Source organism: Pinus tabuliformis, chromosome 5_2 (assembly GCF_031772625.1).
Source record: "Pinus tabuliformis cultivar Carrire ecotype Pingquan chromosome 5_2, CPIR1, whole genome shotgun sequence".
NCBI lineage: Eukaryota > Viridiplantae > Streptophyta > Pinopsida > Pinales > Pinaceae > Pinus > Pinus tabuliformis.
The window spans coordinates 637,636,098-637,658,423 of NC_142306.1; the positions used below are offsets into that span (position 1 = coordinate 637,636,098).

General features: G+C 36.6%; 1 protein-coding gene and 1 pseudogene across 1 annotated transcript; both read left to right on the forward strand.

Moving 5' to 3' along the window:
* Positions 1-6,087: 6,087 nt before the first annotated feature.
* Positions 6,088-22,052, forward strand: LOC149160672 (U-box domain-containing protein 17-like; annotated as a pseudogene).
* LOC149160673 (peroxisomal fatty acid beta-oxidation multifunctional protein AIM1-like) lies at positions 18,141-18,871 on the forward strand. Its single transcript, XM_089435392.1, has 3 exons — positions 18,141-18,212; positions 18,440-18,502; positions 18,609-18,871. Exons 1-3 carry the CDS (start codon positions 18,176-18,178, stop codon positions 18,725-18,727), a joined length of 219 nt encoding a protein of 72 aa, XP_089291518.1. The 5' UTR covers positions 18,141-18,175; the 3' UTR covers positions 18,728-18,871.
* Positions 22,053-22,326: the final 274 nt, after the last annotated feature.

Here is a 22,326-nt window from a genome sequence, read left to right on the forward strand (position 1 = left end):
AGAGGATTTCATGTTCCAAGTTGACGAGAGAATGTATCCATCCAAGTGGGGGACCCTCATTTTATCATGCTCCCTGGTTTCAACTAAGAAAATAAGATCAATATCACTTGGGATCCAACTTAACATAGGTCTTTTACACCATGGAAAATTACAACAGTTCCAAAAGATGATCTAGAGTGTTTCTAATTCCTATTTATTACTTTTATTCCTAACTTTTTTATTTGTTTTAAAGATAGAAAAAATAAAAATTAAAACAAATTGTTTCAAAAATTAAAAAAATCTAAAAACAATAAAACATTACTAAAAATTTAAAAATAAATAAATAAAACTATATATATATATATATCACATTTACAAAACAAATTTAAAAAGTTACAAAAGTTTTAAAAATATATATTAAAAAATACATTGAAAAAAGAATTAAATATACAATTTAAAAAAAAAAAAAAAATGAGTAATCTAGAAAAGGTAGAACAAAAAAAAGAAGTTTCAAGACGGCCCCATGCCCAATTGCCTAAGGGTCACGGGCAAGGGCGACAGGGGGTGGCGTGATAATAGGGTCGCGGGCAAGGGTGGTAGGGGGTAATCATGACCCTTTGGCAGCAAGGTGGGGTGGCTCGAGTACCCACTGCATCTAATTTTTTTATGTTTTTTTTAATGTATTTATTTTATTTGTTTTGTAACATATACATATACATATACATATACATATACATATACATATACATATACATATACATATACATATATATATATATATATATATAGATATATAGATTAATTTGAAAAGTAAAATATTATTTTAATTTGTTTGTTTTTTTTTCTGAGTAAAGACTATTCTATTAAGTAAAAGAAAAGAGAAAAATATTTGCAAAGAGGTAGAAACCTCTAAGGGGGCTAAAGCCAGCCCTCTGTCTGAAAAATTCTGGCCCTCGGCGCTTGACTGTTTGTTTACATAAATAAAAACGAGAGCCCAGGACTCAATATCCCTATACATCACCACCAAAAAGCACAAACAAGAGGACGATAGAGAATTACAATGACAAAAGGCTGACAAGGACATCAGCGGCAGCACAAAACCTCGTAACAAAAACCACCATTTTATCGGACCACCGTCGACCAACAAGCGGTTTCCGTAAGGACAAGCCCGATAAAGCCTCCTGTTGACGTGTGGCTTTCGCCTGACGTCATCAAGTCTGACTTTTCGGGGCGTAAAGTTCCGCCAAAAAAGGCCTTCCGAAATCCTCCTCCGCCGTCTGATCTTCTCCATCAATCCTCGCCGTTGATTGATTCTGCCCGAGGTGGTAACTCTGCATCATCGCTGTTGGCCTTGCCCGGAGAACTGACCCACTCAATCATTACATTGTCTTCAACGTCCGTAATACTGCGCCCAGGAGGCATCACCGGATACAGAACAGTGTCGGAGAACTACGCCGGTACACAGAAAATGACCTCCTCATGTGAGGAAGTTTGCTGAAGACCTTCATCCTCTTCATGACCTTCATCTTGTTGCATCTCTGGAAGATTGGGGGTAACCTCTACCCTGCCTCCTTGAGTGTCCTTGGAGTTCTGGGAGAGATTTTGATCAATTGAATGTTCGGCAGAGCCAAGAAGGTCATCTTCTTCCTCTGAGAAGATGACCGTGATAGTGGCAGAGATAGTAGGCTTGTGAAGCTTGCTCTTGAAAGTGTAGCGGGAGGTGTGGAAAGAACTGGAGTGGGATGGACCAGAGTGGTCGGAAGGTGGAGAAGCAGGTGAGACTGAGACAAGCCGAGAGATGCGTCGAGGAGCAGGACCTCCCCTTCCTCTAACCCTCCCCCGTGTGCCTGAATTTCTTCCCCTTCGGGAACCACCGCGAGGTCGAGCCATACTAGCAAGAAGAGGTAAGCAGAAGAGGCCGACCTGTTGCAGGTTTCGGTGGAGCGCTGATGGCCTCCAAATGCTTGGCTCTGTACCTAACTCCTGTGAACCAATGCGACCTGGGATATCTCTGCTAGAATGAGCCAGAGAGAGTGCTGGGCTTTGGGCAATTGATATAGATCTAGATCTTATCATCCTGAAGTACTTACCGCACATGCTGTTCACCCAATTCCTCATTAATGGGACTTGATGCTCTGACAAAAGTCGCCTACTTGCTCTACGATGGCGTCCCATGCCGGCATCGCTCGTACTGATCTCCTCCCTCAGCGTAGCTTGATAGCGTGCCGGCATTAATGAACCATAAATGCCCACCTTATGCCACTTGCACCAGCCTATCACCTCGCCCGCTACCATCTGCTCATGTAGTGACATTAACTTCTCATGTTGACACCCGCATCCGGGTGTGGTTCTTGTCCTGACTGCATATCTCTTGTTAATATGGAATGGAAGGTAGAAAGTTGGTTCTCCGAGGCTATGTCTTGTAGTGATCCTGCAAATAATTCTTTCCCACTGTCCACACCAATATTGGCAAGAAAATCTGCAAGTTTGTTCCCTTCTCTTCGGATATGCTTGAATGAGATAGCTTGGTTGTTGTTGAGCCATTGTTGAAGACGCTCCAATCTAGTGGCCATTCTCCAGCTACTGCTGACCTTCTGTATCGGGGATCCCTGTTGAATTTTTAATGCCATATTGATAAGAATTTGGGAGTCCCCTTCAACTATCAGAGGGAAGAGCTTTTGCTCCTGTGCTAGAGTTAGTCCTCTCCATAGGCCTTCCAATTCCGCTGCGTTATTGGTATTCCAACCTATTGAACCAAAGAATGATATGAGGGGCTTACCCTGGTAATCTCTGATGACTCCGCCATATCCTGTTTGACCAGGATTTCCTTTCGACGCTCCATCAAAATTAAGTTGAAACACATTGATTGGTGGCGGGGACCAGCTCGCGGAGTTCCCTTGATGATTAGATGTATTTCCATTGGCAGAAGTTGGATCTTGTAATTTTATCTGCCAATTGTCCCATATCGCTTGTTCCTGCGGATGCGATGGGAAGTCCTCCTTAGACCAGCCTTTAATAGATAAAGTTTCTCTGATGTTATGGTGTATCCCATTCCATATCTGCTCCAATGTCATTGATTGATTTTTGAAAATCCTTCTGTTTCTCTCCTTCCAAATGTTCCACATCAGTAGTCCCGGTATGATTTGCCAAAGAGTGTTTAGAACCTTGCTTTGATATGGCTCTTGAGTCCAGTTGCGGAGGGTACCGATGATATCCCCCATCACTTTGCCATCCCTCTAACATCGAAATATTACCTTTTCCCACAATTTCCTTCCGAGCTGATAGTTTTGCATGAGGTGTAAAGCTGATTCTTCTTCCTGATTACAGTTGAGACATATAGATGGCCCATAGAAATTTCTTTTCCTGAGGTTGTCCCATGTTAGAACTCTGTTGTGTGAAAGAAGCCACAAAAAGGTTGAAACCTTCGGCCAAATAGGAGGATTCCAAATTCTGTCCCATATTTTGTCTTTGACTACTCGGTCTTTAATGATGATTTTGTAAGCTTCCTTGGTTGTGAAGATTCCCTTTTCCTCATATCCCCATCTAAGAGTATCCATACCTGCTAGCTTTAGAATTTTTCGTTTTTGAAGCTCTGAGGATAGAGAAAGTTGAATCTGCTCCGAGCTGTAAGGTAAGATATGACAAGCTTCTTTCCATTCTCTATATTCTTGGGTGGTTTGTGATTTCCAGAAGTAGCTTACCTTGTCAAGCTGGTTGATTTCTCGTTCTGCAATTCCCTGTATGCTGTCTTTGAGATTTGGAAGCTGCTGCCATGAGTCTTCCCAAAACCGTGCTGAAAGGCCATCTTTCACTTCCCAGAAGCTGTGTTTTTGAATTAAGTCTCGATGTTGGATTGTTGAATTCCAGATGATCGAGCCTTTACTGACTTCCGACATTCTAATTCTCTCCTCTAAGGGCAAGTTTCTAGCATATTTCGCTGTCCATAAGACTGCCCAGGGGGTGTTTGAGTTTGAGAGCCACCTCCACCAGATTTTTTCCCCCATAGTTTTGTTGTTTTGTTCAGGATCTCTTAGCCCAATCCCTCCTGCTTTTTTAGGTAAGCAAGCCTTCTCCCACTTGACTAAAGCCCACTTTCTATTTGGCCCCGAGCTTCCCCATAGGAAGTTACGCTGCAGCTGCTTGATGGCTTTGAGAACCCATTTCGGTGCTGCCAGGATGGAGAAAAGGTAGAGAGGCATAGATTGCAGAACCGCTTTAATTAGCACTGTCCTACTGGCCAGATTTAAAGCTCTTTGTGTCCAGAGGAATAGTCTGGCCTCCAATTTTTCTAAAAGGCTGGTCCAAGAAGAATGCTTGAGAGCTGAAGCAATTAGAGGAGCTCCTAAGTATTTAGAAGGAAGGGACACTATGGTGAAACCGAGAATGCGTGCTATAGCTCGTTGGGTAGAGGGAGGAGTGTTAAAAAAGAAGATATGAGATTTGACATTATTAATGAGGGCTCCTGAGGAGTTCGAAAAATTATCAAGAATGGCTTTAAAAGAGCGCGCTTCTTGCACAGAGGGGTGACCGAATAACATATTATCGTCAACAAATTGTTGGTGCGAGACAGCGGGGGCTTGGTGGAGGGCTAAACCTTTTAGATTGATTTTAATTTGTTTGTTATTTTAATTTGATTTTTTTAATTAGATAATATTTTGGGTTAAATTTTTTTTTTTTCTAAAATTATGTTTTTTAAGAGACATATTTTTTTTTCATTTTTTTATATATTTTTTATTATTTTTTCTCTTTTATAAGTTTTGTTTTGTTTTGTTTTGTTTTTTTTGGTTTTGTTTTTGTTTTTTTTAATATATATTTTTATTTACTTGTTATTATTATTTTTAATTATTATTTGTTATGTCCTATGTTAAGTTGGATCTTGAGTGATATTGATCTTATTCTCTTAGTCGAAACCTAGGAGCATGATGAATCTAGGGTCCCCCACATTGATGGATTCATTCTTTGGTCTACTTGGAACAAGAAATCCTCTCGCAGAGGAGTTGGTGGTATAGCTTGTTATATCAAAAATAACATTGCTTCCCACATTCGACTTCATAAGATTGACCCCCTCAATCAATACGTTTGGATCAAAATCTCTGACTCTAATACTAATAGGATTTATCTTACAATATGTTACTTTGCTCCCATCAACTCTACTTCCTATAAGAAGAACAACTTGGATAAGAATTGTCCCTTCATTAGAACATGATATCCACAACCTAAGGAATGAAGGAAACATCCTTTTGCTTGGGGAATTCAATTCTCGAACTGCCACTAACCAAGCCACTCTAGTAAGTAATAACTCTAACCCTAATCCCTTATGGTTTGATGAGGATTATGATCTAGCTAGTGAATTCAAAATAAATTATGAAGACACTACTAAGAACCTTTTTTATACTAAGTTAATCAAGCTTTGTAGTTCCTAAGATCTAATTATTTGTATGAGATTAATAAGTGGCCTAGCTTTAGCCAAATGACTTGTATTCATGGGTGTGACAATAGTGTTGTGGACGATGCGATATCTGATACCTAGGTTCTCAACCGTATTGTTAATTTTGACCTCCTAAATGACCATGAGCCTGAATTTGACCACAAACATATATCTTTAACCCTTAACCTTGATATGTACACCAGCCATATGTAAAAGAATGGCGAGAGCCAAAGACACATTCTCTTTGGCAAAAGCAAAAAAGATCTCTTCTTAAAAGATTTAACAAGGAATTATGTTTCTTAATGTATAATGACCACATTGATCACATCTACCATAATTTTACTACTATCATCTCCACTACCATTAACAAATACTCTACAAAGGTGTCGTATAACATGAACAATAGAACTTCCAACCCATCATATGATAATGATTGTAAGTCTGCGAGGAAAATGATTAGAGATGCTCCCAACAAAATTGTTAAGTGTGTACAAAGCTCTCATAAGAAGGAAGAAAAGGTACTATATAAACAAGAGGCAAGATTGTCTTCTTAACCTCTTTAAAGTCAACCTAGAAAGTTTTGGAGGAATATTCTTGTTCGTAAATTGAAAGAAAATGATTTGATTCCCTTAAAGGAATGGGATGTCTATCTTAAGTAACTTTATGACTCCCCGGACACCATGGGAAACATCAAAAACACTCATATAGAGGAAGATACATTTTCTTTGGAAGATGTGGAGTCCAGGATTAAGAAGCTTGCTAATGGAAAAACTAGAGATATTGAAGGGTGTAACACCCTCATCCAACATCTACACACGTAGCCGGCCAATCGAGGTAAATATGCCACAACATGCCACTATAATGGGATTCAATCTCCTAGGTGACCTTAAGGAAGTGGAATCGACAGAAACACATCACACAGACTCTTTGGTCAATTTAATGTTCTTAAATTGCAAGCATAAATTATCAACCGAAGTTGGTAAACTTATGAAGTGTAGGTGCACTATATATGTTAGAAGCCTTTCCTTTAGTTTGTAAGAGGATGGTTATGTTTGTTTTGGGATTTTCGTTGTTATCTGGATTCCTATTAGGTTAGAGTTAGATTTCTACAAATTAATAAGTAGAAGTTAAGCTATTGTTATATTAATTTACCAGGTCATATCTATATTTAGTATCATCCTAAAATATCTTATGTTAATCATCCTAAAATTACAGACCTATCTAAACACCTTGCTGCTATAAAACAGAGTATTGAAATTCAAGTTATTCTAACAATCCTTCAAAATATTGTCTACAAAATATATACAAATTCCGATTCTAAAGAGCATGAAAGTAATCTTCTAATTGCTTACTACAAAGTACATACAAGTTCTAATTCTTAAAGCATAAAAATATTGACTGTAATTAAGCGAAAATGTTTGAAGAACTAAATCATTAAATGACTGTGAAGAAATGTAAGTGCAAATGAAATAATGAAATGATAAACGAAATAACTGAGTTACAACGAAATGATGAAAACAACGAAGTAAGGAAACTAAACTAGAATGCAGTGATAATGTGATAACAGAAAGTGATTTAAATGAAAACAACAGATTGCGATGAAATGAATTAAACTAAAATATCGACTGTCTGCAGCGACCCTCTGCATCTAGTAGTTGTAAATTACACTCGCATATGCATCGAATCACAGAAAGGTAACTTTAATTCAATATGAGAACAAAGGTCTGTTTCACAATTCTTCAGAAATTAACTATTACTTCCTCCCTATCCTTTACAGAGGGTACATACTTATATATAAAATGTGTGCTCAACAGTTTGAGACTTCTACGCTTACAGGTCTATTAATCAATCCTTATTCAAATTTGAAACTAAATAGAAAAAGAGTTATCTCATCAATTTGTTATTTGGAAAGCAAATCAGAGAAACGTGATGCATTTGGACTTCTGCTGCTACGTGTTTGACCCATGCCTTTGACTGCGCCACTGTGTGATTCCTTTAGTGAATTGGCTCGAGCGAATAGGAGGAGATCCATGAGGGGATTGATCCTCAACTACCCATGTGCTTCTTTGCTTCATTGGCACACCAGAACCCTGCAAACCATGGAGGTAGTTGCAAATTTATAAAATAGCTGCAGAATCATGTTAATTCTGTAGCTAATGCAATATTTAACATAAAAATAGGGCACATTAACGAATATGAGAAATAAGACATATAAGAGGTTTTACCTTATCAAAATCTATGATTTAATGCTTTTATTGAGCTCATAGCGATGATGAAAAAGAGGAAAATGGAGGAATGAGGGTGTCAAAATGAAACAGTTATGGAACTCTACATTCCCCCACACTAAAGATTTTGTATGTCCTCATACAAAATGCAAAATTGATATCTTTATTGAACTATTGCATATGCTTGAGCACTTATGCCAATACAACTAACTTTATCCTTTTCACTTTCTTTCCAGTGATTGCCATCCTTGGTTTCATCATGAGGATCTTGTATTTCAAGTTTATAACTTGTCTCTGTAAGCCCTATTTTTCTTCTTCAGTTTCTTGTTTTTATTAAACTACAGACTTAGATGTAAAAGGAGGTTGTCACTCTTAGCTATTTGGATTTGATTCTATGCTTTCAAGGCTTGATTTTCATTTTTAATGTACTTGTTTAATGTCTCCAATTCGAATATTTCCTATTTTAATATATTGATTACTGGAGGTTTTTGTGGTTCATTAAACTGGACTTCTTCTTCCTCTTGAATTGGGATTGATGTTCTTGTTGCATCCCTTTTCTCTAGGTATTCAATATAATCATAGATCTATTGCTGCACCGAATCAATTTCTGGCATTCTTCGTCTTGGACTCCGAGCAGGCAAGGTGACAGTTGGTGATGAAACCCTTGGTGATGTTCTTGGATAAATTCCTGACTCTTCTTCTGCCTCTGAGTTTTCTTTTATTTCTACATTGACATGATATATGCTCTTTGAAGGTAATTCTTTTGCTGAGTTGAGTCTGGTACTCCTTCTTAGACCTATGGCAGGGGTCTTTTGAGTTTTCTTCCTTTCTGTTGTAGGCTTCTCTGTTTGTAGAGAAATCTTTGTCTCTTTACTAGCTTTCTTTCATCTAACATTTCTTTTGCTTATTTTCTCTAAAACTTATACAAGAGGGATGCCATCCTTGGCAGTTTTTGTGGCTGTTGTGGTTCTTGTTCCTGTGTCCTATCAAATTTCTTTTCCTTCCCCTCTTAGGTCTGTTGCTATTTGGTTGCCCATGAGTTTCTTCCTGAAAGTGATTTCTTACTAAAAAGCTTTCCCAATTATCACCTATGTTTTGGAGATGAGATTCAACAAGTATTTTAACTAGACCATGCTGATACATTGTATTATCTATGAACTAAATTCTCCTATGAACATCCCCTGACATCTTTCTAAGACTATTCAGCAACAAATATGGAAGATTTATCTCATTTTCTTCAAGAAAATTCATTAGCAATCGAATATGATAGAAAAACATTCATCCAAACCATCCTTCGCAGGTAGCAAATATTTGGAATTATTAGAAGTAGGTTCCTCCACTTACTTTTTAATGTCATACTTGGGATACCCTTCTTGAAAATGGTGGTATCCATACTTCGTTTCTTCAGGAAAACTTTCCAGTCTTCTTTTTCAATACCTCTATTCTTGAACCATTTCTCTCCAATCCGTGGAAGTCTAGTGGCTTCAGCTATAAACGACTTTGTCACTATGAATTTTATGTCTCCTATCTCCACTTCGACTCCATCAAAAGCCTTGGTGAAGGATTTGGTCACTTCTTTGTGGAAGCCGTCGAATTTATCTACAAATTCTAGCCACTGCGCTTTCTGCAACAATTCTTTTGTCTGTGGATATCCCTCCAGAAATTTCTTCCCTTTTGGCTCTGTTCTGAATATTACTCCCATGGTCGAGAAGCTTCATTTCAAAAACTGTTTTGTTTAACTGGGTAGGATGGCTTGGTAGGGTTTTTAGAGCGGAAAGACCAAGAGTGTGAGTGATGGAATAATGAGAGTGTAGGTAGTGAGGGTATAAGGGAATGAGTCAGAATCTAATCGTTAAGATCATTCATGTTTATGTTTTGGGTGGTCGGTTCAATGGATCGGAATATGAGTTATGACGATTGGGAGTGAATGGAAGATTATGCACGACTTGACATGACACAGTCAACTCTTTGCAATAGTGATTTTGATTTTTGGTAGTACTATGTCTTATAATTCATATATGTAATGTTTTGATCCCTATTATTAAATTAAAGAAGTGCATACCTTTGAATTATTTTTTTTCTAACCTTTGGTTGCCTTTTATGTTGTCTTCAGGTACTTTGTAGTGGAGGGAGTCAATCATTCCTTTACTTGTATCATCAGAAGTTTCTATCAAATTGGCTACATAAAGTCATCAGAGTTGTAGAAAATCAATAATTATGTAGCTATTTATTTTTTGAAAAGAAAGGGATAAAAGAAGATGGAATTCTAAAAAATGGGATACAAAGAAAATTTAACATGCTGAGAATTCTTGGTTTTCACCTTGAATTTTCTGCATAAACATGCCAACAATTGTTGGTTTTCATGTTTATACATATTTATTATTATTATTATTATTATATGAAAAATAAATTTTTAAGGTGGAGAAGATGAAGAATTCTTCTTGACCAACTTCAAATCAGATTTGTCCTGTAAAATCTTTACATATTCCTCCTTTGTCATTGGCTTATGATAGATCCTGAGTTGATGTCCATTCACTAAGAGAGGAACTTTTTCTTCATCAATAGTCCTAATTCTGACTGCTCCATTATCAAAAACAATTTGAATCTCTTAAGGCCCAAGCCAGTGAGTTTCAAACTTTCCTTGGAAATTTCTGAACTTTGAATCAAAGAGTAATGCCCAATCTCCTGCCTGAAATTTTCTTTCTTTGATGTGTTTATCATGCCATATGGATCTCTGTTGCTAGACTAAACTAGTCTTCTAGATAACATCTTGCCTTATTTCATCACGCTCATTAAGTTGTCACATTCTTTGCTTTTGTGCTTCTAATAAGTCAAGTCCCAACTTAATTGTTGTCTTGTAGGTCTAAATTTGGAACTCAATTGGAAATAGGACTTGTTTCCCATAAAAAAGTTCATAGGGTGTATGTCTTGTAATGCTTCTCCATGTGGTACGGTAGGCCCATAAAGCTTCTAGTTTTCTACCCAGTCCCTTCTGTGCAAGTGAACTGTCTTGGTGAGGATTGCTTCAATCATTTTGTTGGTAGACTCTACTTGTCCATTTGCTTGTGGATGGTATGGAGTAGATTTCTGATGCTTGATTTTATATTCCTTCACTATCTTTTGCACTACTCTGGATGTAAATGGCTTTCCTTGATCTGTTAAAATTTCTCTTGGGACACCAAAACGAGTAAAAATATCCTCAAAAATAAATTAAACTACAACATTTTCAGTAGCAAAAGAAAGTGCTTTAGCTTCTACCCATTTAGTAACATAATCAGTGCATACAAGAATATATTTTTTTGTTTTAAAGATGGATTAATTGGTCTAGCAAACTCCAAAGCCCATTTTTCAAAGGGTTCAATGAGTACCTGAGGTTTTAGTGGCATTTCGTCTGAAGGAACATGTCTTCCCATTCTTTGACAGCTATCACACCTCTCAACATATTCCTTGGCATCCTTAAAAAGGGAAGGCCAATAATATCCTAAGAGAAAGACTTTATAAGCAGTTATTTTGTCAGCAAAATGACCCCCACATGGTTCATCATGGCATGCTTTAAGTATCTCAGGTATTTCATCTTCTCTTACACAGCTTCGGATGATGAGATCTCGTCTTGTCTTCTATAATTCTTCATTTATCCATGAATCAGATGCACTTGTTTGGATTATTCTTCTATTTTCTCCAGGAAACAAATAAGAAGGTAACTTCTCTGTAACTAAATAATTAGCAAGACCTGCAAACCAAGGTGATTTAGTAGATATTGCAAAAAGATATTCATCAGGAAACTTATCCTTTATAGGTGTATCATTGTTATCATTTTGAATTCTAGATAAAAAGTTAGCAATTGTATTTTGTTTTCCAAGTCGGTCCAAAATGGTGATATTGAATTCTTGTAACAGTAATAGCCATCTTGTTACTCTACCATTAGTAACTGGTTTATTCATTAAATATCTAGTGGCAGAATGGTTTGTGTGAACGAAAGTTTCATAGTGAGTGATGTAATGTCTAAATTTATTAATGGCATGAATGACAGCTAAAAGCTCCTTTTCAGTTGCAATATAATTTAGCTTTGCAGGAGTTAAATTTTTACTAGTATAATAAATGGCATAAGGAGTGATGTCTTTTTGTCCTAACACAACTCCTAGAGTTGTTTCTAAAGCATCAGTTGATATATGAAAAGGCAATTCCCAATTACGTCCTTTTAAGATGGGTGCTTTAGAGATCTTCTTTTTCAAATTTTCAAAAGCCTTTTGACAATCAGAGTTCCAACTAAATTCACAGTCTTTGGTGAGTATTTTGAAGAGTGTAGATGCAATATTTGTGAAGTTTTCTATTAATCTTCTATAATATCTGGTAAAACCAAGAAAACTCCTAACATCTAGTTGACAACTTGGGATTGATAATTTGGAAATAATTTCTACCTTAGATGAGTCTACCTTAATTCCATTTCCTGAAATATGGTGACCTAAAACAATTCCTTCATTAAACATCATAAAACATTTTTCATGACTTAATGAAAGATTTGCTTCTTTGCATCTTATGAGAACTTTTTCTAAATTTTCAAGTGCTTCTTCAAAAGAATTTCCATAAATTGTAAAATCATCCATATACACTTCCACACAATCATGAATAAGATCAAAGAAAATTCCTAGTACTACTCTTTGGAATGTTGTTGGGGAATTTCATAATCCAAAAGGAAGTACTCGATAAGCATAAGTCCCCCATGGATAAGTGAATGTGGTTTTGTCTTGATCTTTAGGTGCTACCTGAATTTGATTATACCCACTAAAACCATCCAAAAATGAGAAATATTTTTTTCCTGCTAATGTATCTAAAACTTGATCTATGAAAGGAAGTGGAAAGTGATCTTTCAAAGTTGCTTTATTCAATTCCCTGTCATCAATTCAAACTCTCCATTTTCCATTTTTATTAGGAACGATTACTAAAGGTGAAACCCATTGATTGTCTCATATTGGATAAATGAAATTTACATTTAACAGTTTTTGCAATTCCTCTTTAACAATTTCTTTTAAGTTTGGATTCATTCTTTTTTGTGGTTGTCGAACTCGTCTAACATTTTCTTCAATATAAATATGATGCATGCAGGTTTTAGGATCAACTCCCTTCATATCAGTGTATTCCCATGCATATGCATAAGAGTGTTTTTGTAATATTTCTACCAATTTCTTTTTATGTAATTCTTTGAGGTTTTCATTGATGTTCAAGATTTTTCATGGAAAAATTTCTATTGAAGAGTTCCCAATTTTTTTCCATAGAATGTAAAGACATTTGTCTAGATGATAAATATTCAATATTACATTGTTCTTGAAAATTTTGACTATTGTCACAATATAAAGAGGGTTCATTATTTTCTATTGAATTTAAAATTTGATCCTCTTCATTTATTTGTGCAATAGTGAAAATTGGTTGTATATCATTATCATCATCTATCCATTCTTCATTTTCTACTTCTATCATTGTTTTTGCAGGTGGGTACAATGTAAATTTCTTTGTTGAGCTTCCATCTAAGATAAACATGTCTCCTGATCTACAACTGATAAAAGCATCGACTGTAGCTAACCATGGCCTTCCTAAAATTAATGGATGTCCTCCTAAATTATTCTTGGGTGTTAGAATCATGAAATCAACAGGATATTCCCAAGAATATAAGGATACATATATATCTTCTAACACACCATCAGGTTTAATTACATACTTGTTTGCTAATTGTAACAATGTTGGTGTGTATTAAAGATTAGGAAGCTTCAATTTATCCATAGTTTATTTGCTCATTATGTTTATGGTTGCTCCTAGATCAATCAGTGCATTTGGTATTTTAGTTCCATTGATGTGTGTTTTCACAATGGGGCTTCCTGGATCTAAATATTTTTGAATTGTTGTCTTCCCCATCATGATATTTGCAATTCTCCCAACTAGTTGAATTCTTTTTATTTCTTTTCTTTTTCTTCCTGATCCTTGAGTACTCAATTCCTTAATTACTTTTGCAAAAATCGGTATTTCTTTTATTGCTTGTAATAAAGGAATTTTTATATAGACGTTTTTCAGGTTCATCTAACATATCATAATCAAGCAATATGATTTGGTTTTCTACTCCTTTATAGATTTTCAACCTTTCAGGAAAAGGTGGTCTTGAGATAGATACTGTAGGTTGTTATTAGGCCGATAGGCCTTCCTTTGAAACAGACTTTCATCGTCCTTTTCATTCTCAAGTTGGCACCTGGCGTCCACATTCGGCGGGCATCTGTCGTGCAATTTCTGTTTATTCTTAGGGAATTCCGAGAACTTCCTTATCCATCAATGGTGCCAATAACGCGGCGTCCCGTTTGAGAAACCGGAAAAAGGGAGCAGAAACATTTCGTTGGAGAGCGTCGCCAGCACCAAAGTGGCGCTCGAGGCGACTAAAATGACGGCCACCTTTCTGGTAGGGAAGCTCTCCACTGGCATGCCGAAAGTCCAGAAACAAGTCGCATATGAGCTTCGTTTGCTTGCAAAGTGTGGGATGGATAACCGTGCCTGTATCACCGAAGCCGGCGCTATATCGCAGCTGGTGCCGCTACTCTCATCTGAAGACCCTAAGATGCATGAAAACGCAGTTACGGCTCTGTTGAATCTTTCCATCTACGAGAACAACAAAGCTGTGATCGTCGAAGCGGCCGATTCTCTGGACTCGATAATCCAAGTCCTCAAGTCTGGCCGTAGCGTTGAAGCGAAGGAGAATGCGGCCGCTACGCTCTTCAGCCTTTCTGCTGTGAACGACTACAAGAAACTCATTGGAGAGATGCCAGACGCCATTCCAGCGCTCGTCGAGCTTCTCCGCGATGGAACCCCCCGCGGCAAACGGGACGCCGTGTCTACCCTGTTCAATCTCTCCATTAACGGCAGCAACGCGGCCAGGGTTTTGGAAGTGGGCGCGGTGCCTCTGCTGGTGAATCTTCTGACGGAAGAGGACCATGAACGACCAAGCCTGGCCGACGATGCTCTGGTTGTGCTTGCCATTCTGTCCAGTTAGCGCCCGGGTCTAGCCGCGGTTAGCCAGATGTCGGCGATTCACATTCTGGTTGGCCTTCTCCGCTCGGCTTCTCCAAAGGGTAAAGAAAACGTCGTGGCGGTTCTGTTGTCGCTGTGCCATCACGGAGGCGGCAATGTTCTAAACGCCGTGACTATGGTTCCATCGTTGGTGCCTTCCTTGTAAATTCTTCTCACGACAGACACTCACTGCGTTAAGCGAAAAGCCACCTCATTACTGAAGATTCTACAGAGATGGGAGCCTCCTTCTCAGAAATTGTGAGTCGAAGCTGTGTTTAGAATACATCTGCACAACATCATTTCTTCCAGGTCAGGTCCGTCTTCAACTACTTTGTTTCCCTTTCCTTGCCATATCATCTCTCCCAGTCCTGTTTTGCTTCCTAGGGATTTGCTAGACTTCATTAATGATAGGCTTATGAATTTTTTTTACATGGTTGTCCTCTGCTTTCTCCTTTTCCTTCATTTAGCATGATTATCCTTCAAAACAAAATCCGTTTTGATAAGAGGACATCTCTGACTTACACTGCCAACTATGGCTGCTTCGTGATAGACGCCTCACAAAACCAAGTTATGAAATAGTTTGCCGGAAGCAGGTTGTTCCATTGCTGGCACACAATTCGATATACACAAATTGCAAAGGAAGCCAATAGATTATATCCTACGGCAATTCGTTCCACCCTGTGGCAAATACAAGATTTGTAGATTCAATTTCCATATTTCTTAACTCAACCGGTTCAGCAAGGAGACAATAACAATTTGTGACAATATAATCTGAATCCTGTGATAGTATAATCTGAATCCTTCCTGCTATCATTTTCCATAGACCGACCCTTTATTTGAACTTCCTTTGATTTCTGGTTGGATCCTTTCTCAACCAAAGAATTTGGTTTGGATATTTTAATAAGACTCTAGGTGAACGCTTTCGGTACTGAGCATGGATAGTGTAATACTGAAAAGGATGCATCCCCTCAAACAACTGCAATGTTTCTCTGAATTCTTTGACATGGCTCTGTATATCTTCAGGACTGTTGGCATTTTTACATGTCTGAAAATTTAGGGACAATTCTGAAATTTTAGGCGCAGGTTTGATCTAATTCACAGGTCTGAGAATCTTTGCACAGATATGAATCATGTTGAAGGTGGAAGTGACCATGGAAGTTGGAGCCGATGGAGTTGCCATAATCAAGCTGACCAATCCACCGGTCAATGCCTGGTAGTAACACGTAAGGGCTCGAAATGATTTTTTACAAAATTGAAAATAGAAATCATAGAATCTGAGCTGAAACTGAAATTTTTATGTATTTGAGGGTTTTAACGATGCTTGATTTAAAGATCAAATGTTTGTTTTCATGATATTTTTAGGTTTAAAAGGGTTTTAATTGCTATTTTTTTAGTATTAATTATTACATGTTTTATGCTATTTTCGTTTACATTCTAGTAAAAGCTAGGGTTAATCGTCAAATCTACTAGAAACCTGTTTGTGAGATAAAATGTTGATTTTCTGATAGAAAAGATAAATTATTTGGTGTCGAATTTAGATTGGTATAAAGAGGTCTGCAGATTCTGAAAACTTCATTTTGAAAATCCTAGCACGATCCGGGGAGTGATAATTTTAAGGAAAGAAAATTAACTTATTTTATTTAAATTTTGTTTAGAAGTTTTTACAACTCTATAAAATGATAATTATGGAAATTTGGCACAATATTGTTGAAGTTACCAGACTTGACTCTGAGAATGGCTTGGCCAAAAACCAACAGTTTGGAAATTAAATTGTCAAAGCGATCAATCTCGACTTCGAGTACGAATTGTAAAGGCCCAATATCAAGAGTTAATTTGAACTCTGGAAAAACTTGTAAATTGATTTGGGAATGTAAAAGATACACTAAATTTACTTTTCCTGTGCAGGTGTAAACACTTTTTTATGGTCTGTTGGGAGCAATAAATCCCAACTTCATCCCATAAAGCCTCTATTAATGCGGGTGCTATAAATCTTTGCTGATTAATACACGAGTGGGGCTCTATTCCAGCTGCGGTTTGAACCTGGGTTGTTATTGTGGTGACTTCCCTATCTCGACCTCTAGACCATAGCTCAACAAAGGAAAAAATACCTTTGGGGGAGAAAATGTGTTTTTGATTAATACAAGTATTTATGACAGCTATAAAACGGGAATATTAAAGACAACTCATTTTAGATTTTATATACATACACATACTTGAAATGCTATGGATTCTCGATAGGTGACACAGGTTTGTTGGTTGGCTGCTGTCAAATTAGGTTAGAAAAACAAACACAACGAGTGTCTTTTTGGGTTCTCTCTGTCTTTTAGATAGAGATGGCAAAGTCTGAAACATCACTTGAAAGTCAGAACTTATTGAATCAGTTTGACTCGCCTGTGACCTTGACTCTGAATATATAACTCGGGGTCAAGTTAGATTTGGTTTCCTCAAAGAACAGAGTTGAACTTGGAAATTTGACTCAGACGAATTAGAATAGTCTGGCGACATTCTTTAAATTTCTCATGCTTCTTTGTTTTTCTGAAGAAGCTGCTTTTTGGCCAAACTAGCATTACATTGTAGAAGTTGTACCGAATTCTCACTTTTTTTGGCAAATTTTGGATAGAGTGGGCAAAGCTTAAAGTAATCGAGGAGTCTACTCTTGTCAGAGTCATCTTCATTTTTATGGATGCTTGCTTGATCTAATCCTGAGATTGAGCTGCAAGTTAATGCAAACTATCAGCTTTTAAAGAATCTTTAGAAGGAGGTGTTAAAAAAAATATGGGACTCTGAAGTCTTGTTAATGAGAAAAGAGAGTACAAACATAAAATCAGGTCAGCCTGATGACACCTTCGCAATCAGAGATGTGATTTTGAGATTAAAAATTATGAGCATAGTTAGAAAAATGAGAACTATCTTGGACATTCTTTGTTGTGAAAATGAGTAATGAAATATGCTGATAAGCCTATGGAAAGAAAGGATATTTAAGTCTTGCAATAAAAGCATAGTTGATTACGAGAAATACATAATGTGGAATGCATAGCGTAAAAGTTAGAGCGATATCTAGAACAAATACATATTACTAATTGGTTGAACCCTTAATTGTGATAATTAATTTCAAGAAAGAGCTCTTTCCATTAGGGAATCTCATAATGCAGATTCTAGATTGTAGATCAGCATTATCAAGATCATCATAACATAGAACCATTCATCGTTGTAATAAATTTCAAGAACAAACTTTCGGTGAACCTTGCACATACCAATTCCAAATCATAGGTCAACCTTACCAAATTCATCATATTACTGTCCAGTAAGTAATTGACTACGTCATAATTTTATGTTCATTGAAAGAGAAGGCTTAATGACATATGCATTTGTGTGTTGATATCTTGGTGTAAGTAATGGATTAGCATATGTGTTATCATTTAACTTAATATCTGTAGTAACCGTTCAATTAGTTTTATTTACAGTTCTTGCAGGCTTGAAAGAAAAATATGACAAAGCAATGAGGAGAAATGATGTGAAGGCCATTGTTGTCACTGGTATGCATGTTTTGAAGTTGTCGGTTGCAATCTAATTTTGAAGGATTGTTTGATTATAATAGTGATAGTGATATGAATGCAGTTTGCAGAAGGGATGGAAACTGTACTAAATGTTCAATGGTGTTATAAATCTTTATATATATTCATATATATAGAGAGAGATGTAAATGCTTCTGTTCAAAAATCGAGATGATTTCATGTCTATGTCTCTGTTTTGGCATTGTTAGGTAATGGAGGCAAATTCTCAGGTGGTTTTGACATCAACGTTCTCCAGGAAGTACAACAGACTGGTATGCCAAACTAAGTTTTCATACAAAATTCAAATTCTGTTGCAGATTGTTTCAAAGGTTTCCATGTTTGCTCATATTCAATTCTCTGTAACTGTGTATCTAGCAGGGAACTTGTCGCATTTGGGTAGAGTTTCTGTTGATCTTATGATCAATACTATTGAAGGTAGGCGTTTGTTATATATGTTGCTTTTTTTTGTTTTCACTAAAGTTGCAAGTTGTCGGTGATATGTATGGCTGAAGTGGGGGTACTGTATCTCGGGAATGTTAGCTATTATCAAATCCACAAATAATGTATAAGATAGAGGAATGTTGCTTTTACTTTGACTTGTCATTTCAAAAAACATTACCAATTCTTGTAAAAGACATTTTGCTGGATCGTTATTTTCCATATGTAATTTGAATACTATAAAGCGAAACATTATCATACCCTTGACATTTTGAGCTTTTCTAGGAATGTGCCAAAATATGGATACCTAGGCTTATTGTAGAGTATAGTTGGATTTGATGGTACAGTTAAAAGTAGCATTCTTATAGCATAGTTAGGAACTCATCAATGTATTGGTAAAGGATTCTACATGTTTTCCTGTATTGTAATACATAGCTGGATATGTTGATATTGTTAACATAAAAAAATTAAGATTCTGATGGATGTTTAGGCACCCCTGAAAGTTTGGAAAAGGATTCTATGTGTTTTTAGGATGGAACCTTTTTCTGGCTCTGACCTTTTTGGCCTTCTGATGTTGTTATAGAGGCTAAGAAAACTTCCGTAGCTGCTATTCAAGGGCTTGCACTTGGTGGTGGATTAGAATTAGCAATGGTATGTGGCAATGATTGTCCATCTCTTGTAATTTTATGTTATGGAAGGGGAATTTTGGGAACTTACTTGTTTTGAGTTATCATGGATGTATTTAATTTACGCAGTCTTGTCATGCTTGTATTTCAACCCCAAAAGCAGCTTGGGTTTCCAGAACTTCAATTTGCAATTATTCCAGGATTTGGAGGTAAGATTTCTCAATGTACATTTATCTGTCTTAGCAGGGCTGACTTCATACTGTGGTATAGCCAATTTTAATATGTCTATGAATTATCTCGAAAATAGGTAATGATTTTTTTCCAGCGCTGAAGACTCTTAAATGAAGAAGGCGGCATGCAGGCTTTTATATTTTATATTTTATTGCGAAGTTATTTGTGGATTCTTGAGGGTTGATTTTCCCATGCTTTAAACCTGTCAGATCATTGGACTGTCATAGCTCCTGACGTGCACATTATTGTTGTATCTATGAATGGGTTCTTCTGCTTCTTGGCTTCGATCATGACTATATGGGGTGGCCTTCTGCACTGATTTCCATCTGCATTCATCATCATGAGCTAGAGAGTCTATGATGTGTTTTGTCTTATAAGTTGGCATGTGTTCTGTTTGATCATTCTTTTGTGTCTTCGATCATGGTTTCAGTATTCTGGATATAGTCTTAGGCTTGAACCAACATCTCTGCTAGAAAAATTCAACAATTCCAATTTAATAATCCTATCGGCCTCTCTTTGTACCTTTTGGGACAATTGCTAGTATAATAGGAGTATTATTAGAATGTGTAGGGTTTTTTTCTGTTTCAATATTTTCTTTCTGAGGAAAGGAAATCTCTACTTCAAAGTTATTATTACCTTTTTTAGAATTCTTTTATGTTTCCTAAATAACAACAGATGGTTTCTTCATTTCTAATACTAGACCTTAATTGAACATTATTATATCTAATGGAATTATCATATAAGTTTGAGGATTCTGTCCTTCTAAGTTGTAAATAGGTTGTGAAGTTTTATTGTTTGGATTTGGGAGTGGTTGAATGGGTAATTGATTTGGTCTTTGTGAAAATGGCAAAGAAAGTTGTGGATTTTCATTTTGAGCTTGAGCTTGAGGTAACTGGTTAGTTTGAGGGAAGTATTGTGGTGGAAAATTTGGATAAGGTGGCGGATATTGTTGATATTGAGAATATCTTCCATAAGGATTTTTCCATCCTTGATTCCAAGATTGTGGTTGAGCCCAAGGCTGCCATGGCATAGGTGGATTCCAATTATTTTGTGAAGATTGTGCAAATTGTTGAGGATTAAAACCTTGAGTTTGATTTGTTTGAGGATTTTTCCATGGTCTTTTGGCAATAAAGTAAAGAGGGTCTACCTGATTTGGCATTCCTTCTTCACTAAACACAGCCTTAAGACCTGGTATAGAGGGACATTCTTTTGTATTGTGATTTTCCACACATATAACATAGGTTTCTATGCTTTTTAAATCTAAAGGACATTCTCTCTGAGCATGTTTTTTTCTACACCTAGGACAAAAGATGGATAATGCAACATTTTCGGATTTCTGCTTGTTTTGTATTTTAAGGGTGTCAATTTGCTCACTGAGACTCCCTAAAATATTTGTTTTAGAATTATCAAGCAAACTACCTATTTATGCCCTACTTATTGTCCCGGCTGCAGATTTGTTTACTCTTGATAAAAGAGGATCCCTTGAACTTTTCTTTGTTCTTGCTTTACCTCTTGAAATATGCACACATAGATCACAAATATTTGTAAATGGTAACTGCGAAATATCTCCTTTCCCATTAGATTGAGAAGATCAATCCACTCATCTTTAATGGATTTCAGTAAGAGAGCTTTTAAAGTTTCCTCATCCAAATTATTCATTTTTCCCTTTTGATATTATAAACAAATCTTTCGACAAAGTCTTCAAGATTTTCATCATATTTTTGTACCATTTTGAAGACTGCATCTTTAATGCTATGAGGCATACAATAATCCTTATATTTTTCTAAGAATGCATCTTTCATTTGTGCTCATGTCCTTATAGAATTCGTTTCTAAAATAAAAAACCATTTTAATGCCGAATCCTTTAAGGTGGCAGGGAACAATTTTAGTTTTTGAGCATTGTGCAAATAATCATATGATCTACATAATACTTCAAATTCAAAGAGAAATGTTTTTGGGTCTTCACTTCTTATTCCATGAAAATTGGGGAGGATAGAAGGCAAGATGTTTTTCATTCTTAATGTTGTATCCTCATCAAAGATAGTGAATCCAAAAGGTTATGGATTTTCTCTTCCTCTACCTTTACCACCTCCTCTTCCACCTCCTCTGTTTCCTCCTCCTCCTCCTCCTCCAATCCTATGTTGTTCACCATTGACATTGTGTACTTCCCCTTCTCCTTCTTCAGCCATGACAGATTCCTTAGAATGAATATCTGGTTCTACAACAGGATTATCTAGCTTTTCATATAGTTCTTCTGGTTCTTCTATTAATGGTTGGAAGTAGGTTTCTTCTTTCTCTTCTTTGGTAGGAACTTCCAACTCTTGAGCTAGAAGTTGTTCTCCAGTTCAAGATAGGAAAATTATTCCTGTTGTTGGGGTTGTAGGATCTACTTCTATTACAGCTTTTGTTGAAGAAGTTGGTGAACCTTTATGTTGGATTTCAGATCTCAAGACTTCTGGAAGTCTATATTGGCCTGCTATGGATGGTTGTGTGGGTGGTGTGGCACTATGAGATCGTGGTGGAGTAAGTGATGATGTAGGAATTAAACTTATTCCTTGACCTACAAATCTACCTCTAGAGTCTCTTTCCCTATGCATATCATGTTTTTTTTTAAGGCTTCCATTTACATTTCCCCGACAACGACGCCAAAATGTTTCGTTAATTTAATGTTCTTAAATTGCAAGCATAAATTATCGACTAGATTTGGAAAACTTATGAAGTGTAGGTGCATTATATATGCTAGAAGCCTTTCCTTTAGTTTGTAAGAGGATGGTTATGTTTGTTTTGGGATTTTCGTTGTT